This window comes from Cetorhinus maximus, chromosome 16 (assembly GCF_964194155.1).
Source record: "Cetorhinus maximus chromosome 16, sCetMax3.hap1.1, whole genome shotgun sequence".
Classification (NCBI taxonomy): domain Eukaryota; kingdom Metazoa; phylum Chordata; class Chondrichthyes; order Lamniformes; family Cetorhinidae; genus Cetorhinus; species Cetorhinus maximus.
Genome location: NC_135894.1, coordinates 14703064 through 14727894, shown reverse-complemented (window position 1 = coordinate 14727894; position 24831 = coordinate 14703064). Strand labels below are relative to the sequence as shown.

Here is a 24831-nt window from a genome sequence, read left to right as displayed (position 1 = left end):
TGATGACATCGGGCGAGCGTCCTGACATCATCCTGCGCTCGTGCGATATTTTGGTCGGCGGGCATGCGCAGAAGTCGGAAGCACGCCTACTGACAATTAAGAGGGCAACTTAGCTCATTAAAGTTCCAACTGACTCTGATTTTTCATGGTCCGTCCAACCTTACGGTTGGCAGATGAGCGAATCTGCCAGGTAGACTTTGCATTTTCGATGAAACCTCATCCAAGGGCGGGATGAGGTTTCCATTATTAAATTAAAAATGATAAATATGTTTGGACAGAATTTTCAATATCTATATGTTCAGGTGACCGATTCTGATGCATGGACATTTTTTTCTGGATTTTAAAATCGTTATTGATTACTTTTAAATTCTTCAGCTCCCTGAGGCAGCTCTCTGCCTTCAGGGAGCTCCCCCACGCCCGCTCATGTCAGCGCCCCCGCCTCAGCAGCGCTGAGCATTTCAGCACGTGTTTCACGCTTGCTGACTGTTAATTGGCCAGCCAGCGTGAAATCACAGTCAGGGGCCGATCACGGTTGGTGGTCCGTTCCCCGGCTGCGCCAATCGCGCACGCCCACCAAACTAAAAATCCTGTCCTATCAGTATCTGTTCACTGCAGTAGTATGTTGTTATAATAGAACTTGTGTGTGTTTTATATGCTTTTTTGAAATAAAACTTTTGCACAAAATCCTACTTCCCATTTAGAGAACAAGCAATTGAGTCTTTCAAGTGAACTGGTGGGGGCTTCTTATTGAGTACTAAATGAGGATCAATGTGCATACAAGTTTTATCCTGAACTATATAGTTCTCACTATTGTGTGAAATAATTGCATTGATTGCCAAAGAGAAAAACTGCATCCACTTCAAGTAAAACCAATATTTTATACAAATTAGGCAAGCTATTAAGTTTACTCGGTTATACTTTGCTGATACATCCTCACACTGCTTCATGCAGCAAAGAATGCAGCCGATCTACATTTAAGAACATAGTTAATAAGAGTCCAAGTTTTACTGCTAAAATTTTAATAATATTAACCAACCCAGTTGGGAATATTGTTTTAAATGGTACAGCAGTGAATGACTGGTAGATTACAGCTCTTGTAATGACACATTACCATTTTAAATACAATTACATTGAAAGTTGCATTACGCTGAAAATAATCCTAAATTGTAATGCAAATTTTTTAAAAAGTAAACTCTACTCTCATACCTTTAACATTAAAAACATATGTACAGAATATCTAAAATATGCACTAAGTTCAACTGAAAATATTTGCAAAATATCTCACACTGGCGGGGAGAAGTGCAATAATCACTAGCATCAAATATGTCGTTATAGGAGTTCCTTGAATTTACCAATGACAGTGAAATATTCTAGTAACTCCAGAGGCTGCCATTTCTCCTACAGACTCGGTGCTTTAAGTATATTCCAGAACATAGCATACTGCGCACACTGTTACTGGCCATTTTACAGATGTGAATTACGATTCACATATGTAAAATAATTCCGTGGTCAGTAAATCTGCCATCTCGCTCTCTCTCTCACACAAATACACACACACAATAAATTAAAATCCAAGTGACTATATTAATATAAGTGAAATGCAAACTTGAGCTACTTGCTTTTCAGCAGAGGCTGGTTGTCACATGCCATTCTTCACTGCGTAACCAATCTGCCGTTTATTTTACACACAGGGATCACCTGAGAAACAAAGCTTCCCAACTTGAACTTTTGTTATATTATGCTTCATTCAATCCATTTGGAGAGAATGTCAGTTATCACACTACGTACTCTGTAATGAGTCCTTCTTACAGATCAATATGTCGATGTGTGCTTTAATGCAGTATGCAGTGTTACCATAATGCAGCTATTTATAGGCGATTAGGAACAGCAGCTGAATGAGACAGTGATTTCTTACCAATGTCATTGGTCTTTTCCAAGGTCTCTCTCTCCGATGTGCTGAGAAACACAACAGGAACTCCTGATTCAGACTTTGGATCGCTGTCAGACCTGCCCAAAAAAAACAAAGCTAGCCATATCAGCATTAATTTCCAGATTATAGGATACAATCACAGAAAATTATAGTGCTCGAATTTAAACAGCTAAGCCTTTCTAAAACCACTTACAGTGATGAAACATATGAGACAGTAATACAGATTTTGAATTATAGTCATGTTTGGCTGCTATTTAACAGTGCATGTATGAAGGAATATAATTCAATTAAAACACCCAAAAAACCCCACCAGTCAGCTCTAAATCTCTGCCCAATGTACTAACTTTGCCTAGATTGCCCATATTAAGAGATCCAGATCTTTCCCTCTGCTAAGTATGTGCTTGACTGCTGGTCACATGCTGTGCATTCTTCTGAAAGTCACCAGCTGTGTACAGATCACAAACAGCAGAAAGCACATGCAAGTTATACCACTGTTAATTCTCCCAAAATCACATTGATACTATCGCCATAAAAAATACTCAAAACGTTTCTTTAACTCACTGTTATCCAACAGAAATCACTGACTAGCCACAGGTTTGGTTACAGCAACACCATTTTGGCCACATGCACTAATTTAAGTCGAAACACCTTATACTCTCATAATATAGACAAACGTACTTCACATGTGTGTATTTACTTATCAAACATTTATCACCAGTCACCAAGCAGGAAATGTATTTGTAACAATCAAAAACGCGCACACGCTGCTTTTCACCTCACCATTTGACCAATATACATACAGAAATGCACAAGCATACACACTAAGTATGGTATTTAGATCTCACACCCAATGACAGTCTATTACTCATTATTTACTAACGAGAAATACAATGAGTCACTTCTGGGTTCCCAATTAGCCACACAAGGCAGTTGGCTAATGTATTGGATAACAATGCTTTTGTTTCACACTCAAACATGAAAAACTACGAATCAAGCTTGTAAAAAAGTAAAAGAAAATCCAATAATTAGATTTCAGGACAATTCTAGGTTTAATGCATACATAATGTATATGTATAGCTACATATGAATTATATGCAATAATGTGCTAACTATATTGCAACAAGCAAAGCCAAATATCATGTTTCTAAGCTTTCCAAATCACGGGTAAAATACAACTAATTGAAAGAAAAATATAGAAGATTTATCCCTTAACAAGCTGCTTTACCTGGACATGCTCGGAAGTTGGAGTTGGGTCCTTAGGCAGGAAGCTTTTCTGCATCCTACTTGTCCCACCTCTGCCTATTCTCAACTCAAAAGTTGTTGAATTTGAATTGAAATTGTGAAAAAACAGTTCTATTTGGTTATATTACAATTTTGAGGAAAAACAACTTTGAATTAACAAGAGTAGATGGTGTGCATAGCTCGTGACTGTTTTAAGCAGATACTGGGTCCAAGTGGAAACATGATCTATTCTATAATGAGGGTGTCCTTCACTTCCATGGCACGTGAGCACAACACTCACCTTCGCCTCCCAGTCGAAAATACAACTGTCCTCAGAGGCGTTACAGCACAGAAGGAGGCCCTGTACAATATCACTAGATTACTATTTAGAGATTAATACTGTGTTCAGAAATCCTGCACATATTATACCTCCTTAGCTCCTTGGCTAGATTAAGCTAAACTACGCTACCTGCTCTCACTGTGATGTTCTCTGGACTCCTCGAGCGTGTTGCAGCCTTGCAACACTCCCAGTCATCCATTTTTCTCTATACAGCCTCAGCCACTTCCGCAGTCAGTACAACTTACTGATTAACTGTAGGAAAAATGGAATGATGCATAAGTTATTTACGTTACTTTTCATGGATAAAAGCCTATTTTTTTTAAAATCAGATGATCTTTCAAAAGTATCACATTTAGGCACTGATTGCAACAGTCTGCAATAGTGAATGGCCTGTTGCATTTTTCACAGTGTTCAAAGCCTTTGGCATATGTTGATGTGGACGTGCTGGCCCAGTGACAGAGTGTTCTGATGAAATATCGTCCACCTGAAACGCTAACTCTGATTCTCTCTCCACAGATTCTGCCTGACCAACTGAGTGTTTCCAGCATTTTTTATTTTTATTAGAGAAGCACTTAACTTGTTTTTAATGCAAGCAATATGTTGCATGGGTCAGTGAAAAAGGCCATACTGTACAACCACAAATGACATGAAGCACAAGTCTGCACTGAGTGATACAATCCAATTTCTGCTTTAGCTCAGTATATATTATTTACTCTCATTCTTGGATTGTGCCTCCATTATTTTCTTTTTATTTGGATGTTCAACGATCACGGGGTGATGGGTGTGACTATTCAACTTAAAGAGCATAACTTTTCCTTTGATACATTTGTCCTGTTAGCAACCAGTTTAGACACCTTAGTCTCCTGAAAAAGAAATGCATAAACCTAGGTATGGTTGGAGAAGCAAAGTGCCCAGACTGCGGACAGCACTTCGTTGAAGTGATCGTTGAACATCTATATAAAAAGAAAATAATGGAAGCACAATCCAAGAATGAGAGTAAATAATGTAAATAAACTATTCACGTAGAGAGTTTTATGAACTTTTGTTGTTAAGGTGTCCTACAGATTGGTGAAGATGTAGGAGCCCACATGGAGCATTGCCTATCTGTAAAATCATAACTTCATGGCTTGCTAAGAGGCCATCAAGTTAGATCATATTCCTATTGTTTGTAAAGAATGCAGAATATCATCCCTTGACTGAAGAATGGTATATAACAAAAAGAATTAAAAAGTATAAATAAATAACATGGGGGGTAATAATAAAATAGCCCATGAGACTTTAAATATATATAACCCATTGACCGATGAACGTCTGAAACCCTTTGACTGATTAATGCTTTGCAGTTAAGGTCAAATACAATTCTTTTGTGCAGGTTTATGTTGATACAGCCAATTCACAAGGACAGTAAGTGGATAGTCATCAGTAGGTTAGGAAGAAGCCAGCAGTGCAGGAATTCATAGAGTGTGGCACTCGAGCTGGTGAGGGTGACAACACCTTGAGGGAAGCACATCCTCAGCACTGTGGTACAAATGGCAGCACAGGGAGCACAGCAAGGTGAAGAAATTCAGTGGTTATAGGGATTCAATAGTCAAAGGAATAGACTGGGGTATGAGAATAGATTACCAGCTAACATAAAAGGGATCCAGCAAGTCTTCTGTAAACACATCAATAGTTTAAAAAAAAGTAGTCAAAGGAAGGGAGGGGCCAATTAGGGAACAAAAAGGAGAATTTCTTGTGGCGGCAAAGGGCATGACTGAGGTACTAAATGAATACATTGAACTGTCTTCACTGGAGAAGAGATTGTTGTCAATGCAGCAGTAAAAGGAAGTAAAAGAAGCCAATAGCGATATTGGACAGGATGAAATTAACAATAGGTACATAAAAGGTTGGCAGTGCTTAACGTGGAAAAGTCACCGGTTACAGATGTGTCCTAGATTGCTGAGGGAAATAAGGGGTGCAATTACAGAAGCTCTCTTCCAATCCTAATTCAGTATGGGTGTTGTACCAGAGAACTGGGAGATTGCATTTTTTTAAAAAAGCAATTACAGGCCAGTCAACCTAACGTCAATGGTGGGGAAATTTTGAGGCCAACAACCCAGGACAAAATTAATTGGTGTTTGGAAAAGTGTGGGCTAATAAATTAAAGTCAGCATGGATTTGTCAGACTAACTTGGTTACTTTTTTTGATGAGATAACAGAGGGGATTCACAAGGGTACAACAGTTGATGTATGCATGTGCTTTCAAAAGTCTATTGACAAAGTTGTTAGCAAAATTGAAGTCCATGGGATTAAACAGATACTGTCAGTGAGGTTACAAATTGGCTGAGGGAAAGAAAGCAAGGAGTTGTGAATGGTTCTTTTTCAGAGTAGAGAAAAGTATACAGTGGTGTTCTCCAGGGAATTCATGTAAAGGAATCAGAGCTCATTTTAATATATAGTATTGATCTGCACTTGGATACACAAGGTTTAAGTGCAAAGTTTGCAGATGATACAAAACTCAAATGTAGAAACTCCGAAACATGATAAACAACAAGGATAGTAACAGACTTAAGGTCACAGGCTGTCTGGGGAAATGGGCAGACAAATGAAAGATCAAATTTAATGAAGAGAAGTGTGTAATGATACATTTTGCTAGGTAGAATGAGAAAAGGCAACATGAGAGAAATTATGCCATTTTAAAGCAACAACTGCAGAAAGATCTGGAGATGTATGTATGCAAAGATGGAAGTTGTAAAATCTGTTAAACAGCATATGAGGTCCATAGCTTTATTAATAGAGGCTTACAGTGCAAAAAGAATTGGATAAGTACTTGAAGCAGAAAAAATACAGGTATATAGGAAAAAAAGCGAGTGGGACTAACTGCATTATATCTTTAAAAGGGCCAGCATTCTGACATGGATGGGCAGAATGGCCTTCTTCTTTGCTGTATCATTCAATGATTCCAATCATGGACCTATGAAGACTCTTTTGTTGAGGGACTTCTTTCTTTTTCCTCCAGCATAAATTAAGTAGATTTTAAAAAACTACTAGCTGATCTCCAATGTCATTGTCACACGAACTTAAAATCCAAATTTAGTCTTTGGGTGAACCACTACTAGAAGGTGGAAATAATCAGGATGCAAAAGCTTTATTTTATGCATTACATTTTGATTTGATAATAGTCAATAGCCAAGCAGAAAACTCATTGCAATTTGGGAAGTGCAATTTGTTGCAGGACAGGAGTTTCACTGCAGAACTGGATAAAGAAATGGGAAGTCAAAGCTTAGGTGCTACAGCACCACCATTGGTGCAGGGTGCAAATAAAGCATGATCAGTTACATACACAATTTGCATCATGCACGGAAATGGTAATTTATAATGGAGGAAAAAGGTCTTACACGAGTATGAAAAACAGAACAGGAAATAAGGTTTGTAGGTAAAAATTTTGCACAGATGTAAGATTTTTAATAGTTTATAGGTTTCACTTGGATATCAATCACTTGCTAATACCTCCTCCAACTAAACAATGGGAAGACTGAAGCCAATGTCCTTGGTCCCTCCCACAAATGCCATTCCCTAGTCACTGACCCCATCCCTCTCCCTGGCAACTGTCTGTGACACTGAACCAGACTGTACACAACCGTGGTTCACATTTGATCTTGAAATAAGCTTCCAAGCACAAATTCATGCCATCACTGAGGCAACAACTTATATTTATACAGCTTCTTTAACATAATGAAACGTTGCAAGGTGCTTCACAGGAGCATTGGAGCATTATAAAGCAAAAGTATGACACCAAGCCACAAAGATGATTTAGATCAGATAACAAAACCTACCTCTTTGAGCAAGCTTTGAAGAAATGTCTAAAAGGGGGAAAGAGAGTTAGAGGGGTGGAGAGATATCAGAAGGGAATTCTAGAACTTGGGGCCGAAGCAACTAAAGGCATAGTCACCAATGATGAGCAATTAAAATCGGGGCTGCTTAAGAGGTCAGAATTAGAGGAGCATAGATAGGGGGTTGTGGAGTTGGAGGAGATTACAGAGATAAGAAGGACAAGGCCACAGAGGGATTTGAAAACAAGGATGAGAATTTTAAAACCAACGCGTTGCTTGACCGGGAACCAACGTAGGTCAGCAAGCACAGGGGTGAAAGGGAAATTGGATTTGTTGCAAGTTAAGACATAGGCAGCAGAATTCTGGATGAACTCAAATTTATGGAGGGTAGAATGCAGGAGATCAGCCAGGAATGCATTGGAATAGTCAAGTCTAGAGGTAAGGCAGGCATGGATGAGTTTCAGCGGCAGATGAGCTGAGACAGGGGAGAAGTCGAGTGATGTTACGGAGGTAGTAAGAAGCAATCTTAGATATGGCATGAATATTAGTTGGAAGCTCACCTCTGGTTCAAGGTAACACCAAGGTTGTGAAGAGACTGGTTTAATCTTAGACTGCTGCCAGGGAGAGGGATGGAGTCGGGAGTTGGAGGATGGAGTTTGAAACGGGACAGAAAACAATGATCATACCTCTTACTCTCCTAAATTCCGGTGGATACAAGCCTAACCTGTCCAGCCTTTCCTTTGAAGACAACCCACCTATTCCTGATAATAGTCTAGTAAACTTTCTCTAAACTGCTTCTAACGCATTCACATCTTTCTTTAAATAAGGAGACCAATATTGTACACACTACTCCAGATGTGGTCTCACCAATTCCCTGTACAACTGAAGCATAATCTCCCAATTTTGTAATCAATTCCCCTCACAATAAATGATAACATTTTATTAGCTTTCCTAATTACCTTTTGTACCTGCATACTAACCTTGTGATTCATGCACTAGGACACCCAGCTCCCTCTGAATCTCAGAACTCTGCAATCTCACCATTTAGATGAGCTTCTTTTTTATTCTTCCTGCAAAAATGAACGATTTCACATTTGCCCACATTATACTCCATTTGCCAGATCATTGCCCACTCACTTAACCTACCTATGTCACTTTGAAGCCTCTTTACGTCCTCTTCGCAATTTACTTTCCTACCTATCGTTGTGTCACCAGCAAATTCAGCAACTATCCCGTTGGTCCCTTCATCCAAGTCATTTACATAAATTGTAAACAGTGTGGCACACCACTCATCACATCTTGCCAAGCAGAAAAAGACCCATTTATGCCAACTCTCTGCTTCCTGTTAGCTAGCCAAACTTCTATCCATGCTAATATGTTACCCCCTACACTATGAGCTTTTATTTTCTGCAATAACCTTTGATGTGGCACATTATCAAATAACTTCTGGAAATCTAAGTACAGTGCATCTACCGGCTAGTTCCCTTTTATCCACATGTGGCTCCTTCAAAGACTTCCAATAAATTGGTTAAATATGACTTCCCTTTCACAAAACCATGTTGACTCTGCCTGATTGCCTTGAATTTTTCCAACTGCCCTGCTATAACATCTTTAATAACTGCTTCTTACATTTTCCCTATAACAGTTGTTAGGCTAACAGGCCTATAGCTTCTTGCTTCTGTCTCCCTCCCTTTTTGAATAAAGGGGTTATATTTGCTATTTTCCAACCTAGTGGAACCTTTCCAGAATCTAGCGAATTTTGGAAAATTAACACCAACGCATCCAACACCTCATTAGTCACCTCTTTTAAGAGCCCAGGATGACATCCATCTGGACCCAGAGACTTGTCAGCCCGCAGCTCCATCAATTTGCTCACTACCACTTTCCTGGTGATTGTAATTTTACCATCTCTCTCCCTTTCACCTCCTGATTTACAGCTATTACTGGAATATTTTTGTATCCTCTATAGTGAAGACAGAAGCAAAATGTTTGTTCACTTCATCCGTCATTTCCTTATTATCTACTATCAACTCCCCATTCTCACTCTCTAGAAGAACAACACTCATTTAATTTACTGTTTTGCTTTTTAAATAACTGTAGAAACGCTTGCTACCTGTTTTTACATTTCTAGCTAGCTTCCTCTCAACTCTTATTTCTTTCTCCTGATTAACCTCTGTCATTTTCTGCTGTTCTTTATATTCTGACCAATCGTCCGACCTGCCACTCATCTTTGTGTAGTTTTACGCTCTTTCCTTAAGTTTGATGCTTTCCTTAACTTCTTTAGTTAACCACGGATGGTGGATCCTGCCCTTAGATTTTTTTCTTTATTGTAGGAATATAGTTATTCTGAATATTCTGAAATATCCTCTTAAATGTCTGCCACTGCTTCTCTAGTGATCTATCCTCTAGTCTTATATCCCAGCTCACTTCAGCTAGCTCAGTTTTCATGACCACACAGTTGCCCTTATTTAAGTTTAAAATACTAGTCTTAGGCCCACTCTTCTCCCTTTCAAACCGGATGTAAAATTCAATCATATTGTGGTCGCTGATACCTAGGGGTGCCTTTACTCTGAAGTAATCAATTAATCCTGTCACATTACACAATACCAAGTCTTACATAACCTGCTCTCTGGTTGGTTCTAGAAAGTGCTGCTCTAAAAAAAAAATCTAGAAAGCATCCAGGATACTACTGCCAACCTGATTTTTCCAGTTTATATGTAGATTAAAATCACCCATAATTATTGTTGTCCCTTTATCACAAGCACCCAATATTTCTTTTTGCATACTTTGTCCTACATTGTATTTACTGTTAGGGGGCTTGTAGACCACTCCCACTAGTGACTTCTCTCCCTACAGAGTGCGACAGTGGGGAGCAAATAGTAGATTATAAGGAAATGGTGGATGAAATGAACAAATATTTTGCTTCTGTCTTCACTATAGAGGATAAAAAAACCGATTCGACACCGTAATCTACTGAATCAAGGTCATCTTTGACTATTGCACCAATGCCATCCTTGATCAACAGTGCTACCCCCCTCCACTTTTACCTGGCTTTCTATTCTTCTTGAATATCATATACCCCTCAAAATTCAGGACCCAATCCTTGTCATCCTGCAGCCCCATCTCCGTAATGGCTATCAAATCATATTTATTTATTTCAATGTGCGCTATCAATTCATTTACTTTATTACGAATGCTACCCATATTCCGGTACAGAGCCTTTAGTTTTGTCTTTTTCTTATCTTTCTAACATATAGACTTGACTAATGGTGTTGTCTTAGGTTTTAGCTCTCTGTCTCTCCTGCTATTTTATAAACCTCATTTCTCAAATTACCATTATGGCATCCTACCTTGATTCTACCCCTTGATTTGCTACATCTACCCAAGCTTGATCCCTCACCCACCTTGTTTAGTTTAAAGCCCTCTCTACTTCCTTAGCCATGTGATTCACAAGAACACAAATCCCAGTATGGTTCAGATGTAGACCGTCCCAACAGTACAGCCCCCACTTTCCCCAGTACTGGAGCCAGTGCCCCATGAACCAGAACCCACTTCTCCCACACACCATTCTTTGAGCCATGCATTCATCTTATTTGCCCTATTCCAATTTGCACGTAGCTCAGGTAATAATCCAGAGATTATTACCTTTGAGGTTCTGCTTCTTAATTTGTTACCTAGCTTCTCATACTTACTATGCAGAACCTCCTTCCTTGTCCTGCCTATGTTATTGGTACCTACATGGGCCACGATGACTGGATCCTCCCCCTCCCCGTTCCTCTCCAATCCTGAGCAGATGCCCGAACCCTGGCACCAGGCAGGCAACACAGCCTTCTGGACTCCTGCTCTTTGCTGCAGAAAACAGTGTCAATCCCCCTCACTATACTATCCCCCAATACCACTACATTCCTGTATGCTGCCCTCCGCTTGAACGGCTTCCTGTTCCATGGTGCCATGGCCAGCCTGCTGATCCACCTTGCATATCTCGCTTTCGTCCACACAGGTTGCGAGCACCTCAAACCTGTTTGAAAATTGCAAAGTCTGGGGCTCCTCCACTACTGTCTGCTCAGTCCCATTACCTGCCTCACTCACGGTCATATCCTCCTGCCCCTCACAGCTGACCAAAATAGACGACCCACTTCTCAGAGGCGTGAGGTTATTTCTCCCCCCCTTTATGTTGCACAGTATCTACAGTTCAGCTTCCAGATCAATAATCCCAATCCAGAATTCCTCTAGCTGCTTACACTTCCTGCAGATGTGTTTGTCTGGATTGTCTCAGCGCCGAAAAGCTCCTTCATTCCACAGCTGCAACATAACACCTGTCCTGCCATTGTTGGTTACGTTAGTTAGTTAATATAATTTAATTACTCACTTAATTAACAGAATAATTCCTATATATACGACACCTCTTTTCCCCTGTGCACTGAATTCCCAAGCACCTGTCTCCTCATGCGCCCCTTACTGATGGTTAATGGAAAGAAAGCAGGAAATGGGCATAAATGGGGCTTTTTCAAATTGGCACACAGTGAATAGTAGAGTGCCACAAGGATCAGTGCTGGGGTCTCAGCTATTTACAATTTATATTAATGACTTAGATGAAGAGACAGAGAGTAGTGCTTCCAAGTTTGCTGATGATACCAAGCTAGGTGGAAAGGTAAGCTGTGGTAAGGGCACAGAAAGGCTGCAAAGAGATAATAGATAGGTCAAGTGAGCGGGCAACAAGACGGCAGATGGAGTATAATGTAGGGAATTGTGAAGTTATTCACTTTGGTCATAACAGCAGAAAAGCAGTTTTTTTTTTAAAAGTTGGAAACTTCTAAGAGTTAATGTTCAAAGAGACTTGGGTGTGCTCATACAAGGAACACAAAGTTAGCATGCAAGTGCAGCAAGCAATTATGAAGGCAAATTGAATGTTGGTCTTTATTGCAAGGGATTGAAGTGCACGAATAAAGAAGTCTTGCTATAATTGTACAGGGTTTTGGTGAGGCCACATCTGGAATACTGTGCAGGTCTGGCGGTACAGTGTAGGTTCACTAAATTAGTCCCTGGGATGAGGGGGTTGTCTTATGATGAGAGGCTGAATAAATTGGGTTTATATTCTCTGGAGGTTTAGAACAATTAGAGATCTCATCAAAACCTACAAAACTCTGAAGCGGCTTGATAGGTTAGATGTTGAGAGATTATTTCCACTGGTTGCGTCGTCTAAAACATGGAGGCACAGTCTCATGATAAGGAGTCAATCATTTAAGACTGAGACAAGGAGAAATTACTTCATTCTAAGGGTTGTGAATATTTGGAATTCTTTACTCTAGCGGGTTGCGGATACTCCATCCTTGAATACATTTAAAGCTGGGATGGACAGATTTTAGATGTCTCAGGGAATTGAGGGATATGGGGGACTGCCAGGAAAATGGAGTTGTAGCCCAAGATCAGTCATGCAACACACCGTATGTCACAGCCGGCTCGATGGGCCATATGGTCTCCTCAGGCTCCTATTTTTTGTGCTCTTGAATAGACGCAGGGAGAGCAAAAGTTACATAGGTTTAGTTACACAGAAATTAGGATACATAAAAACATGATAGTAGACGTGAAATAGGAAGAAGTCCAGAGTTAGAGTCAGAGGTCCAATGGTGGAATAACGATGACTTAGCAAGGGTGGAATAATGATGACTTAGCAAGGATGGAATCACCATGAAGCTTCAAAGAGGTGTTGTCTGAGTTTGGAAATAGATGAAGCGAGTCCAGAAGCTGTTTGAGGGTAGAATATCGTGAATATTTTCATAGGAAGGAAGATCAGGAGATTTACAGACTCAGTTGCAAAATTGGAGGACACAATGAAATCCAAAAGCAGCAGAGAATTTCTCTTCTGAATAGTCTGGCCAGATACAGACTCAGCTGGAGACTGAAGTCTCTCAATCACAGCAGAGGTGGGAGAAGGACACTAGAAGAGAGAATTCCTATATTCACCTGCGCAACATTACCCAAGTTCACCTATGCCTCAATTCATCTGCTGCCAAAACCCTCATCTATACCTCTAGACTTGACTTTTCCAATACATTCCTGGTTGGTCTCCCATGTTCTGCCTACATAACCTCAAACTCTGTTGCTCTTGTCCTAACTTATACCAAGTCTTGTTCACTTTGGTCATAACAGCAAAAAAGCAGTTTTTTTTTTAAAGTTGTGAAACTTCTAAGTGTTGATGTTCAGAGACTTGGGTATGCTCATACAAGGAACACAAAGTTAGCACGCAGAGGTGCAGCAAGCAATTATGAAGGCAAATTGAATGAAGGTCTTTATTGCAAGGGATTGAAGTACACGAATAAAAGAAGTCTTGCTATAATTGTACAGGGTTTTGGTGAGACCAAACTCCCATCACTCCTGTGGATGCTGACGTACACTCACTCCCATATAAGCAATGTTTCAATTTTAAAATTTTCATCCTTGTTTTCAAATCCCTCGATCGTCTTGCCCATCCCTATCTCCCTCTCTCTGTAATCTCCTCCAGCCTCACAACCTTCCAAGGTATCTGCACTAATCTAATTCTGCCCTTGAATATTCCTGATTTTAATCTCTCCACCATTGGCAGTCAAGCCTTCAACTGCCAATATTCTAACAGCTCTTGAATTATCTACCTAAACCTCTCTACTTCTCTTCTTTTAGATGCTCCTTAATACTGACCTCTTTGACTAAGCTTTTGGTCATCTGCCCTAATACCTGTGAAGCACCTTAGGACATTTCACTATGCTAAAAGTGCCAAGTGAATTTAAATTGTCAGAGAAAACTTTGGTAGAGCCATAAAAAATGCTTCCAAGTATTTTGTAATATAGACCGAAAGAATCTTTGCAATATGACATTTTTAAATCATAGGAAATTGGAATAACTCTATGTTACAATAAAGAAAACTTAAACTGTCGACAGATGACAAACATACCTGGCATGAGCTGTGGGTGCTGCTGGTCTCTCTGGCCTTTTAGGTGGCAATGTATTTGGTCTGTTCAAAGAATTGGTCTTGGGAGGCAAAGGTTTCTTCGGTGGTATTGCGGGTACTGAGGGCTTAGACAGTTCTATAGATTTCTGATCTCTTTCTGACTTTTCTTCTAAAAATAAGCAAACAAACATTAGGGGCCCTTCTTCCCAACAGTCTACAAAACAATTCTGAATAAATTCCTCAAGTATACAAGTGGATAAATACTGCTTTTAACAAGCAAATTAGATCAGAATTATTTATGCAACCATATCTTATTCAAGGCAGTTTCCCAAATAAACTTACAGCTGTTCGAAGTAGCATTCACTTACATTGGCTATCAGATTGGTAGGCACTGGGAGATGGCACTATTGATGCCAAGTCCAGGGATTGACAAAAATGCAACTGATATCACAAAAACATTTCTGAAATTCTCAGCTGCTTCATTTTCAACAGAAGGCTGGGCTTTTGTGCTCTAAACAGTACATCTAGGAAAGTTTTGTTTTATCTTTGTTTTATCTTTGCCATTTAGCCTATTTCGATCCCTTCCCCCCACCCCACCCCCACTAGGGCTATCTGTACCTTTATTATCACATTCCTTAGATATCACCAGCTTCAACACCTCTTTGTCCTTTTGTCTATGACATCTTTTGGTGATCTCCACCTATCACTGGCCCTCTATCCAGCTCTACCTGTCCCACCCTCCCTTATACCAGCTTATATTTCACCTCTTTTCTATTTTTCCTTAGTTCTGTTGAAGAGTCATACAGACTCAAAACGTTAACTGTGTTCCTCTCCACAGATGCTGTCAGACCTGCTGAGTTTTTCCAAGTATTTTTGTTTTTGTTTTGGATTTCTAGCATCCACAGTTTTTTGCTTTTATGCTTTCATCTAGGAACGTTGTTCAACTAAAATGATAAAACTCCAGTAATTTATACAAGATAGACATGGCCTGAATTCTACATGAAAGAGATACTAAATGCTGATTTCCAGAGCTAATTCAATGCAATTGCTTTTGAGTTTGCCAATGTGAAGCGCAAAACTGATTAACCCTCACTCACTATCAGTAAACTGCTCAAACAATGGGGAATTTACTCTGCTGGCCATGTTACTCATTAATTAAAGAAAATACACATACAGCTTCTGAAATTCTAAGCTCTTGATTTCAACTGTATGGCCAGGAAAAAGATAAAAATGAGGGTAAATCACATGAACACTGCTTCCCCCACCACCCCTAGAGAAACTAAAATATACCATTGTAGTTGGTGCCAAATAAAGCCCAAGGCTACTTCAGCAGAGAGCCCATAAGTACCGATGTATTACAGCATACGTGGTTATTTTATCACTTCTGTGCCACAAGCAGTCTGTAAAACATTATCAAGTCTTGGTGCTTTGTAATCTTAAAATTAGTGCTAGGCAATTTAGAAGGGAAAGTCAGGAAACACTTTTCTATACAAAGGGGCTGTGGGAATTCTCAACTATATCCCCAAAAAGCCTTTGATGCTGTGTCAATTAAAACCTTCAAGACTGAGATTGATAAATTTTTTGTTAGGTAAGGGCATTAAAGGAGATGGAGCTAAAGTGAGTAAAATGGAATTGAGATACAGATCAGCTATGGTCTAACTGAAAAGCGGAGTAGGCTAAAGGGGCTGAGTGGCCTACTCCTATGGTTAGAGGCTGTATGATGGCACAGCAAATTACTAGCTTTGCTTTGGTTAACAACGATTAACTTGGTATTTTTCAGCTGGTATAAGCTTATCACTGAATTAGTAAACTGGTGTGATAATACAATAATTTTTACAGCCAGCTACTTGTTTACGATGAACTAGTCTGAGACAGAATCAGAATATTACACCCAGAAATAGCTTATTTGGGCCTTCAAGTCTGTGCCTCTATTTGTTCCATTTGAACATCCAGTCTAATCTAATTTGCCCTCTGTTCCAACATATACTTTAATATTCATCTTTCTCAGGCAACTATCTAATTGCCTTGTAAAGCAATTTATAAGCCCTGCTTCCATAAGGGTAGTAAAGAAATATTTTGGAGAATATCACTACATTTTTAAGATGAACAAAACTATTATCCTACGAATCTGTTAATGGTGCACTGGGCAAAGGTACCACGGACAGAATTTTGCCCTCGATGGGCGGGTGGGCAGCCGAACTCAGCCGCCGAAATGGGCCCCACCACCATTTTGAGTGGGCAGGCCAATTAAGGCCCACCCAGCGGGCTGCCCGACGGGAGGGATTCCCCAACTGTCAAAGTGCTGTCTCAGGGAGAGCGCTGAAAGTTTAATAAACGTAAAAAATAGCAAAATAAAAAAATTATTAACATGTCCCCCTCATGTGACAATGTCACATGAGATGGTACATGTTAATAGATATTGCATGAAGTTTATTAAAGTTTTTAAAAACAGACATGAAACCTCATCCCGCCAGTGGATGAGGTTTCATGTTTTTTCAGAAGCCCGCTGGGGCTCCTGGCCTGCCTGCCAGCCTTAAGGTTGGATGGGCAGGGCCTTTAATTGGGTTAATTATCCTGTCAATGGCCTCAATTGGCCATTGACAGGTTGGCAGGCGGACGCTGATTTCGCTGTCCGCCCGCCTTCCTGAATATTTAAATGGGGCGGGATGACATCGGGGGTTCCTCCCAATGTCATCCCGTGTTGGCGAGCGGGCTCTGTCCCCAACTCGCCGACAGAAAAATTCTGGCCCACGTATTTTTTTTAATTGTCAGGGTATGGACAAAGCCAGCATTTATTGCCTTGAGAAGTTGATGGTGGGTCTTCGTCTTGAACTGCTGGTAACAGTTTGACTGCCTTGCTCAGCCAATTCAGAGTCAATCATACTGCTGTAGGACTTGTCACTTCTAGGTCAAACCAGCTGGTTTTCTTCCCTAAAGGACATCATTGAACCACTTAAATGTTTATAACAATCCAAAAGCTTGACTTTTAAAAAAATGCTTATTACTTCCAATATTTTTAAAAACTCAATATCCCAAACTGCAATGACAGGATTTTGGTTGATGTACTATTGATGATCGGTTCTGGTTGAGAATTACTAGTTTTGTAATATAACTATTACACCACTGTACCTGTTCCTGGTTGGCCCATCTCAACCAAAGTGATGTTGGGACAGGAAAAATATGCATAGCTGTTCCTCCATATGTTCAGTGCATCTCAAATGTGTTACACCTGTCAGGCAACCACTCAGAGCTAAACCATCCCAGAGTTTAAACAGATAGCAGGTTTCATACCTTTGTCCTCCATCCTAGTTGGCAGAGAGTCCGGTCTTTCTGGAGGCATCCTTTTTGCTTCATTCTTTTTGTCTACTAGCGAACCCTCAAATTTGGATCCTAGCAAATCAAAAGTGACTAATGCTTTATTACAGAAGCTAGTGTTAAAAGAACCTAGAAAAATCCACACATGCACAAAACAGTGGTTGCCAGCATGGTAAACTTGCAGAAACATCAACTTGCTGAACAACTGTCAGAATAAACAACAGCTTCTCTTAGTTCTCTACCAAGCCTGTAGGTGAAACAAATCATCAGCAAATTGCTCTGTTCTGGGAAGGGGATGACTGCAATTTTCTGCCTTGCTTTATTAAAGCTGCCCTTCCGATGGGTGTCCGCATCACAGAGCACTACTGACTCAGTCCACCAACTGGGCTGAGTGGTGTTCTGCCATTGATTTCAGTTGAGGAAAAGAAAACACATAGTTTTTGCTGCTAAATGATCGGAGACTTCATTTAAATATTAGACCCATTACACCACAAGTTACTAAGGATGATTGTTTACCCCCCACATTACTCCACAAAAACAAATGGACTCCATAAAATTCCATCAATCTCAAAACCGAATTTTAGACTGAGCAGGAAATGCCACTGCAAATGAGTGAGTGAAACTGGGCTCTGCCCCTGCAGGTTTTATTACTGTGCTTTTCTTCCTAACCATTTAGTTTACTGCCTGCTTTGCCGTGGCTCTTTTCAGGACTTGAGACCAAGGTGTTTGACTTCCCTATGAGCCAACAGTGCCTTCCTGTTCTCAGTGGAGGAATTGTCAGAGCAGGATAGTTCTGACCAGTCTGACAGATAATCATTTCTGACAGTTATATGGATGAACAAGTAGCAAGTCTATTGGGCTCTGGGTGACATGAAATGCTACTTGAGTTATGTTTTATGCATTTCAAATCGTCTAATCCGAGTGTCCCTAATTGGTGTTCCATTGGTGCTCGAATTCAGTTCATATAAAATACTGCTTTCTGACTGTCTTGATAAAAGAACCATGAGGCAAAAAAGTCAAAGTTGTCCTCTCCAAATCATAAAGTGGTTACAGCACAGAAGGACAACATTTGGCCTGTCATGTCCATGCCAGGTCTCTGTAAGAGCAACTCAGCTAATCCCACTCACCTGCCTTTTCCTCATAGCGCTGCATTTTTTACCTGCTCAGATAATTATTCTATTGCATTTTGAAAAATGTACAAAGACCTTGAAATTTCAACCAAAATTAGTACGGAGACAAAAGTACGTATTATGGAATACATTTATGCGCATCCATGAGTAGTAGTACTATAATGTAGTGGTTATGTTCTTGAAGCAGTAAACCGGAAACCTGGGTTAATAGTGCAGTTTAAACAACTTGAACTAAAAACTCAATTAAAGTACTAGTGAAAGTTATCATGGAGCTGTCAGACTCAACAAAACACAATAGGCTTTCCTCCAGGGAAAGAAACCTGCTGTCCTTACCCAATATGGCCATGTGACGCCAGTCCCACAGAAATGGGTTTGACTTTTAACTGACCTCTGAAGTGACCAAGTAAGCAGGCCCACCACTACTTTTACAGAGCCTGTATGTCCACATCCCAAGACTCTGGAAAAACCTTAGTAAACTTTACCCAACAGCTTTCACATTTTCTTTTTGCTGTTCACTTAAATTTTCTTCTTCCCCGTTTAATCTTTCCATCCTTCTGCCCCTTATTTTTCCTCCACTCATTTTAACATTTTTAAAATTTCCATTACATTGTTTCTATTTCTCATATTTATCATTCTTCAGGAGGTCAATGAGCAAGACAGAGTTTCATGTGTGGACTCACCAGGAATGTACTTAAACTGCAAAATTCAATTCACAATGGGTTGAAAGAAAGGAGAAACCTTCATCCCATCAGTCCATGCTGCATTCAGTTCCAGATCCCATAGAGAAGATCTAGCCCAATAGCAACCTGACACCTGTCATAAGCCGCCCAAATTTGATGAAAGATACAGACCCAAAATGTCACAAACTGCCATTCCTCTTTATAAATCCCATCTGGCCTGTTGGGTTTTTCCAGTCTTTTCTCTTGCGTAATTGAGCTAGCGACACTACTAACATTGTGCAAGAGGTGCTGTATTACACATGTCCCTTTTCTCCCCACAAACACCTGTTTTCTTACTATGCCCTGGGCCCACACACAAACTGCGCACAAACTGCATACACTAGAAAATAGTTTAGTCATGAGGCAACTCATGAAGAGAGCACTGAACACCACTCAGTGCGCACACCGCCCATTTTCTTTTGCAAATTTACTTTTCTTAACCTATATTAATAACTTGGGTGTACAGGGCACAATCCAAAATTTGCTGATGATGCAAAGCTTGGACGTATAGTGAACTGTGAGGAAGGTAGTGATAAGATTTCGAGAGGACATGGACAAGCTGGTGAAATTGGCAAACATGTGCCAAAGCAATATAACGAAGGGAAGCGTGAATTGATACGGTTGGTGCAATTTTAGTAGAAAGAACGAAGACAGGCAATATAAAACTGAAGGGCACAACTTTAAAGGAGGTACAAGAACAGAGATCTGGGGGCACATATGCACAAATCGTTGAATCACAGAATCTCAGAATTTTAATGCACAGAAAGAGGCCATTCAGCCCATCGTGTCTGCACTGGCTCTAAATATGAGCATTATGGCCTAGTACCATTGCTCTGCCTTTTCCCTGTACCCCTGCACATTGATTGTTTGAATAGAAACAATCATCTAATTCCCTCTTTAATGCCTCGATTGAACCTGCCTCCTCCACGCTTCCAGGCAGTGCATTCCAGACCCGATTCACTCGTTGTGTGAAAAAGCTTTTCTCTCACATCACATTTGCTTCTTTTGCAAATCACTTTAAATCTGTGCCTTTCGTTCTTGATCCTTTTACAAGCGGGAACAGCTTCTCCCTATCTACTCTGTCCAGCCCCCTCATGATTTTGAACATCTCTATAAAATCTCCCCTTAGCTTTCTTGACTCCAAGGAGAATAGTTCCAACTTCTCCAATCTATCCTCATAGCTGTAGTTTCTCATCCCTGGAACCATTCTTGTAAACCTCTTCTGCACTCTCTCCAGTGTGTTCACATCCTTCCTATAATGTGGTGCCCAGAACTGTACACAATACTCCAGCTGAGGTCTAAAGAGTGTCTTAGATAAATTCAGTATAACTTCCTTGCTCTTGTACCCTATGCCCCTATTAATAAAGCCCAGGATACCGTATGCTTTATTAACTGCTCTCTCCACCTGTCCTGCCACCTTCAATGATCTATGCACATATACATCCTGGTCTTTCTGCTCATGCACCCCCTTCAAAATGTCACCCCTTATTTTATATTGTCTGTTCATGTTCTTCCTACCAAATTGCATCACCTCCCATTTCTCTGCATTGAACTTCATCTGCCACATATCTGCCCACTCCACCAACTTGTCTATGTCCTTTTGAAGTTCTACATTGTCCTCCTCGCAGTTTACAATACTCCCAAACTTTACATCACCCACAAACTTTGAAATTGTCTTTGGCACACCAAGATCTAGACCATTAATATACATCTGGAAAAGCAAGGGTCCCAATCCTGGGGAACTCTACTACACACCTTCCTCCAGCTGAAAAAATAACCATTGACCATTATTCTCTGCTTCCTAATTTTCAGCCAATTTTGAATCCACATTGCTACTGTCCCTTTTATTCCATGAGCAATAACTTTTCTCACAAGTCTGTTGTGTGGCACTGTGTCAAATGCCTTTTGAAGGTCCATGTACACCACATCAACAGCATTACTCTCATTGACCTTTCCTGTTACCTCTTCAAACAACTTCAGCAAGTTAGTTAAACATGATTTCCCCTTTAGAAATCCATGCTGGCTCTTCCTTCTCAACCCATGTTTGTCCATGTGACTACCAATTCTATCTCGAATAATTGTTTTGAGAATCTTGCCCACCACTGAAGTTAAACTGACTGGGCTGTAATTGCTGGGCTTATCCTTACAACTTTTTTGAACAAGGGTGTAAATGTTTGCAATTCTCCAGTCCTCTGGCACCACCCCTGAGTCTAGGGAAGACTGAAAAATTATGGCCGGTGCCCCTGCAATTTCTACTTTCACTTCTTTCAATATCCATGGATGCATCTTATCCGGTCCCGGTGCCTTGTCAACTTTAAGTATCGACGTCTATTCAACACTTTCTCCTTATCAATTTTGAACCCTTCTAGTGACAGAGTTTCCTCGTCTGTCACCATAGCATCTAACTCCTTGGTAAAGACAGATGCAAATTATTCATTTAATACCTCAGCCATGGCCCCTTCATCCATGTCTAAATTCCCTTTTAGGTCCCTAATTGGCTCTACTCCTCTTCTTACCGCCCTTCTACTATTTATATGCCTATAGCAGATTTTAGAATTCCCCTTTATGTTGGCTGCAGTCTTTTCAGTATGAGTCTTTTCTCATAATCCCTCTTCGCTTCTCTAATATGCTTTTTCACATCCCCTCTGAACCTTCTGTATTCCTCTTGGTTCTTAATTGTATTTTCCAGCTGACACCTATCATAAGCACACTTTTTCTTCTTTATCGTATGTGGCAGGGTAGGTTGAGAAAGTGATTAAAAAGGCATATGCAAGTTTCAGCTTTATAAATTGAGGCATACACAACAAAAGCAAGGAAGTTATGATGAACCTTTATAAACATTAGTTCAGCCTCAACTAATGTATTGTGCCTAATTCTGGGTACAGCACTTTAGCAAGGGATCAGAGGGCTTTAGAGAAGGTGCAGAAAAGATTTACAAGTAAGGTTCCAAGGATGAGAAGCTTCAGTTATGTGGATAGACTAGAGAAGCTGGGGCTATTGTTCCTGGAGGAGGTTGAAATGAGGTTGACAGAGGTGTTCAAAACTATGAGGGTTCAATAAATAGACATATTTTTGTATATGTTGAGATATATTGTTCCCATTAGCGAAAGGACCGAAGAACCAGAAGACAGATTAAAGTGACTGCAAAAGAGCTAAAGGCGACATAAGGAAAAACATTTTTATGCATCTGTAATGTGCTTGAAAGGGTGGCAGGGGCAGATTCATTTGTGCCTTTCAAAAGGGAATTGGATAAACAACTAAAGGGAAAAAAATTACAGGACTGCAGGGAAGAGGTCCACAGAATGGGACTACCTACATTGTTCTTGCAGAGCCAGCACAGACTGGATAGGCTGAATGGCCTCCTTCTGTGCTGTTACTATTCTATGATTTTGTGAAAAAAACTAAATGTCTACTGAAATTATTTCACTCAACAGAATCAAACTGGTAGTGTCACTGACAGGAACAGACCACAAGCAGCTCTGACAGGGTTAGATCATCAGGTGATCTCATTGATTATGTCTGAACATGAGATTTGCATGAGGATTGTACAATGAAAAGGTGCAGAAGTATTTCTGCTAGCATTTAAATGGGCCATGCTTTATTCCAAATTTTTGCTTTCTCTTTGCTGAAAACAGAATGTTTATAAAATGTACATTTTGAAAATATGGCTAATAGGTCAATCTTTCACCCTTGTTAATCACAACTTTTGACCTAGCTTTCAAATGTTTAAACTCTCAAAGCAAAAGGAAAGTGCTTTTGAATGTATGTACCAAACTGCAGCAGTGTGATGCAAACTCACAACCGCATTTATTTCCAAATTAAATGAAGGGAAAGTAGCAAGCAGACTGCATTTATTCCCTATAGGATGGTAAAATCAGAGGGGAACTCAGCCCAGTCCAGTTTCTGCAGTGTGTTCCTGTGATATTGATGGACGCCAGAGTGAAGGAGGAAGGAAGGGAGAGGGAAAAGAGGGTGAAAAGAGAGAGAGAGAGACACGCACGGAGATAGAGAAAGAATGAGTGGATATAAATATGTGTGAAGTTCTTTGAAAACCTTATTCTTCTTACCAGGCAATAAAGCAGATATACAACAGCAATCTGTACAATTCTGAAGAGAAATTATACACAGCAGTCTTCATACCTGCTGGGGTTTATTCATAAAAAACAGCCCATCACTAGTAATGGAGAATGCCCACTAGATGGCATACCACTAATGCTCAACAAAGGAATTTCCCAGTTTGTGGCCAGGCATAATCAGGAGCAATTAAGTAGCAAAATAGCAAAATCAACAAATCTGTTATATTGTTAGAGCAAAGTATGCGAACATTACATCATCATCTTCCTTGAGTTTATCTGTTTTTATTTCTTATTAATTTGAAACTTCCAAGCTGTTGATACTCAGTGTTCCCACGGCATACAAAATCAAAAGAGGAAACAACGGCAAATAAAAAATGTAAGCAGTTGCTAGTGCATGGGAGGCCAAGTGTTACCCTACAGTGGGAGGTTAGGCATTCCCACCTTACATAAGATTAATTTCAAACATAGGTCAGTTTGCTAAAAATGATAAGCTTCATTTTTAAAAAAAAATTAATAGAAAATAATCTGATAATTTGCAAATCTTTTGTATCAAAACACATTTATTCTACCATTAAATAATTCAATCTACTAAGAATAGAGAATATTTATGTACATTTTGCACCAAGGTAAATTAATTATTTGCTGCTACCTTTAGGTGAAATTTGACAGGAGATTGTCCAGATTTGATGGAATTATTATTTCAAACAACTTTTGTGGATCGAACTTGGTAGTACTTTTGAACAAGTCTTGTGCAATCGGAGGAAATGGTACGTTGCATTTATTTATACTTCAATTAATTGGAATAATTTATAACTAATAAATATTACCTGATAATGGTTTGACAGCTGGAGCCGAAGGAGGTGGAGGCTTCTTAGGTCGCTAGGGAATACAATAAGCAAGTTAATATTGATGGGCACACATTCAATTCAAAACTACAATATATGCTGTGTCCCAAAAAATGCTAGACAATAACTTAGCGGAACTATAGTGTCCTAACACTGATGGTGTAACATCCTATCTAGGTGAACGTGAATGTTTTAAAAAAAAGCTCAACAACACAGAAAAGTTCAATGTTCCTCCTGTATAAAATGATTTCAGTTGGGAGAAAAAAGTCAGAATTCTGAAGCATAGAATTCATCTTGTGGACTTTACAAACACAATCCACAAATAATAACAATGCAGGATGGTAGTGCTGAGTATGTAGTCGGGGATTAACTTTTATGCTCAAATTGCGTACAGATTATCTTCTTACAACAGGACTCCTCAGGTACAGGAATCAACTCTATTGAAAGCGCCTTCAATGAATAGCTGAGCCAAGAAAATCCCACATTTGTTCCCCAGTTAACTGATCTTAGCCAGATAT

General features: G+C 39.9%; 1 protein-coding gene across 5 annotated transcripts in view; it reads right to left on the bottom strand.

The window, feature by feature from the left end:
• sh3kbp1 (SH3-domain kinase binding protein 1) overlaps positions 1 to 24831 on the bottom strand; it is a 261615-nt gene that overhangs the window by 36392 nt on the left and 200392 nt on the right. For all 5 annotated transcript variants that reach the window (XM_078559394.1, XM_078559396.1, XM_078559395.1 and 2 more), the window contains 4 exons: positions 24296 to 24347; positions 17520 to 17618; positions 14232 to 14397; positions 1916 to 2007 (listed from right to left, as the gene is read on the bottom strand). In XM_078559394.1, the coding sequence (XP_078415520.1) occupies positions 1916 to 2007; positions 14232 to 14397; positions 17520 to 17618; positions 24296 to 24347 (409 nt within the window). The remainder of the gene's footprint in view (positions 1 to 1915; positions 2008 to 14231; positions 14398 to 17519; positions 17619 to 24295; positions 24348 to 24831) is intronic.